This window comes from Eimeria mitis, genomic scaffold (assembly GCF_000499745.2).
Source record: "Eimeria mitis Houghton genomic scaffold, Emh_scaff731, whole genome shotgun sequence".
Classification (NCBI taxonomy): domain Eukaryota; phylum Apicomplexa; class Conoidasida; order Eucoccidiorida; family Eimeriidae; genus Eimeria; species Eimeria mitis.
The window spans coordinates 15,121-15,544 of record NW_013575338.1 but is presented as its reverse complement, the minus strand read 5'-3'; the positions used below and the strand labels follow the sequence as shown (position 1 = coordinate 15,544).

The 424-nt window shown below is 51.7% G+C and overlaps 1 protein-coding gene across 1 annotated transcript in view; it reads right to left on the bottom strand.

Moving 5' to 3' along the window:
• The window catches only part of EMH_0020980 (uncharacterized protein), a gene marked incomplete at both ends in the record, with an annotated part of 4,413 nt that overhangs the window by 1,308 nt on the left and 2,681 nt on the right, over nucleotides 1-424 (bottom strand). The window contains one exon of the mRNA XM_013501666.1: nucleotides 127-189. Coding sequence (XP_013357120.1) covers nucleotides 127-189 — 63 coding nt within the window. The remainder of the gene's footprint in view (nucleotides 1-126; nucleotides 190-424) is intronic.

Below are 424 nucleotides of genomic sequence, written 5' to 3'. Positions count from 1 at the left end.
AGAATGAGCTGGTGCACACGCTGCAGGTGCTGAACAGGCAGGGGTGGTCATTCGTAGTGCCTCCGACACCGTCATGGTGATTATAAGTGTAGTGTGTGCTCTTTTGGGGAGTGATGCACTACAGACCCGTTGGTGCTCCACTGCGGCTAAATGATTTCTCCTTTGGGCCTCCGCCGCGTCCAACTTCACCTGCCGACCGAAACACAATCAAAACTAGCAGCTCGTTCAACACCAGCTGAAATTTCGGGTAAGTGCTGGTTTTCTGGCGACGACAAGCCCTGCTTTATCGCAGCACAGCCTATCGGAGACCAAATCCAGACAACTCTAGGTAAGTGCCCATCGTTCTACCGAACAGGAAAGACGAAGATGGACATGCGACAGGCAAGGACGGGCAAAATACGTGGTAAAAAACAAATCTGGTGAT